Below are 1,693 nucleotides of genomic sequence, written 5' to 3' on the forward strand. Positions count from 1 at the left end.
TTAATCTACACATCTGAGAAGCTCAATGAATTCCAAGTGGAATGAACTCAAAGATATTCACAGCCAAAGCCAAAGAGAAAACCTTAAAAACAACAAGAGAACAATTACATATCATATATATATATAGGTACAATAGTAAGATTATCAACTCGCTTCTCACCAGAAACAATAGAGACAAGAAAGCAGTGTTATGACATATTCAAAGTGCTGGGAGTGGGGACTCTCAACAGTAAATTCTAGAATTTAGTTCACCATGGCAACAGTTTGTGACAACACTTTCTTCTCTCCAGCTCTAGGTGCCCCTTCAGATCTTCTGCTCTAAGCAGTGTTGAGGGGAAGGGCATAGGTAGGTCTCTCATCTGACACTATGGGGGACGAAAGTGGCGATAACTTTGAAGATATGAGCATTGACCAATTGAAACTAGAGTTATTGGAAGAACTCCATATGAAAGACTTAGTACAAGTCTCAATACTTGAACTAAAACACAAGATAGTGGAACTGAAGGACAAACTCAATACTGATAATGAATGCAGTGAATGGAAAATCCGTTATGAGATACAACTTGAAGTGAATGATCAACTGAAAAAGCAAATTGCTACTCTCAAAGATAAATTGGAAAAAGTCCGTGGAAATCCTTCAGATAGACTATCTTCTATTCGTGTCTATGAGCGAATGCCAGTGGAATCTTTAATTAAATTACTTAAAAAGCTAGAAAAAGAAAAAAGGAGTCTTGAACATCAAGTGAAACACTGTGCACTTAGACTAGAAGAAGAATCAAAGGCTCACCAGAAGACTGAAGATGAACGCCGTATATGCCTAGCTGAAATGTCTCAGGTCTCTGGCTTACACAAAAATTCTAGAAAGCAACAGGTGAATCAACTCCATAGAGTGAAAGAGAATCCAGTGAAAACGGGGAGATATAATACAGCTAATCAGAAGATAGTAAATGCCAAGAGAGGACCAGCAAAAAAAAGTACAAGATCAAACCATCTTCCAAAACTCAACCCATGATTCCAGAACTGAGTGCATTTCTATTTCTCCTCCTTTTTCATCTCTAATATTCAACTTATGATGTTAATGTTTGACACATTTTTTAAAGAATGAAATAGATAAGAAAGAGCTATTAAATCTCTACAGCTCCTCTTTCAGAAGTTTGTTCCTTTGTCTGAGTGAAAGTAATTTTCTTAGTAACTTAGTTTAATTTGAAAAATTATTTTAGAAAGTAATTTCAATGACCCTAAAATTCTAATAGCAGCGTTTTTGATACTTAAAATACCCTAGGAAACTTGAAAGTTGCCATAATTACAATTGCTTTTAATAACATACCCATGATCTGCTTTGGTAGTAATAATTCTATTATATTTGGTTTCTAGTTGGCTGTTAACTAAAAATGTGAGTTCACCAATTTTTTTTCTATTTTTTTGGCTTTGTCATGTTCATTTTTTGTTTTTTAAAAAATGCTGTAACAAGAGTTTAAACAAAGCTGCAAATCAAATGCAGTTTAAACTTTGACTTGAATTACCATGGTTTGTGGAAATAGCCTTCAATCAGGAATCTGCTTGGTTATAGTCCCCACTCTGCCATGAACTTATAAGATCTTGGGAAAGCCCCTTTACCTCATCTTTATTTTCCACACCTGTAAAATGACTGAGGAAAACTATGCAACTTCTAGTTTCTTACCATTCTAGAAAA

At 34.8% G+C, this 1,693-nt stretch overlaps 1 protein-coding gene across 1 annotated transcript; it reads left to right on the forward strand.

The window, feature by feature from the left end:
• Positions 1 to 367: 367 nt before the first annotated feature.
• CCDC169 (coiled-coil domain containing 169) lies at positions 368 to 1,012 on the forward strand. The gene has a single exon (XM_011384206.1). The coding sequence runs from the start codon at positions 368 to 370 to the stop codon at positions 1,010 to 1,012; it is 645 nt and encodes a 214-aa protein (XP_011382508.1).
• Positions 1,013 to 1,693: the final 681 nt, after the last annotated feature.

The sequence above is a fragment of the Pteropus vampyrus genome, unplaced genomic scaffold (assembly GCF_000151845.1).
Source record: "Pteropus vampyrus isolate Shadow unplaced genomic scaffold, Pvam_2.0 Scaffold566, whole genome shotgun sequence".
Taxonomy (NCBI): Eukaryota; Metazoa; Chordata; class Mammalia; order Chiroptera; family Pteropodidae; genus Pteropus; species Pteropus vampyrus.

Coding starts and splice junctions, on each gene's coding strand:
- CCDC169 (XM_011384206.1), top strand. CDS start 368: ATGGGGGACGAAAGTGGCGATAACTTTGAAGATATGAGCATTGACCAA.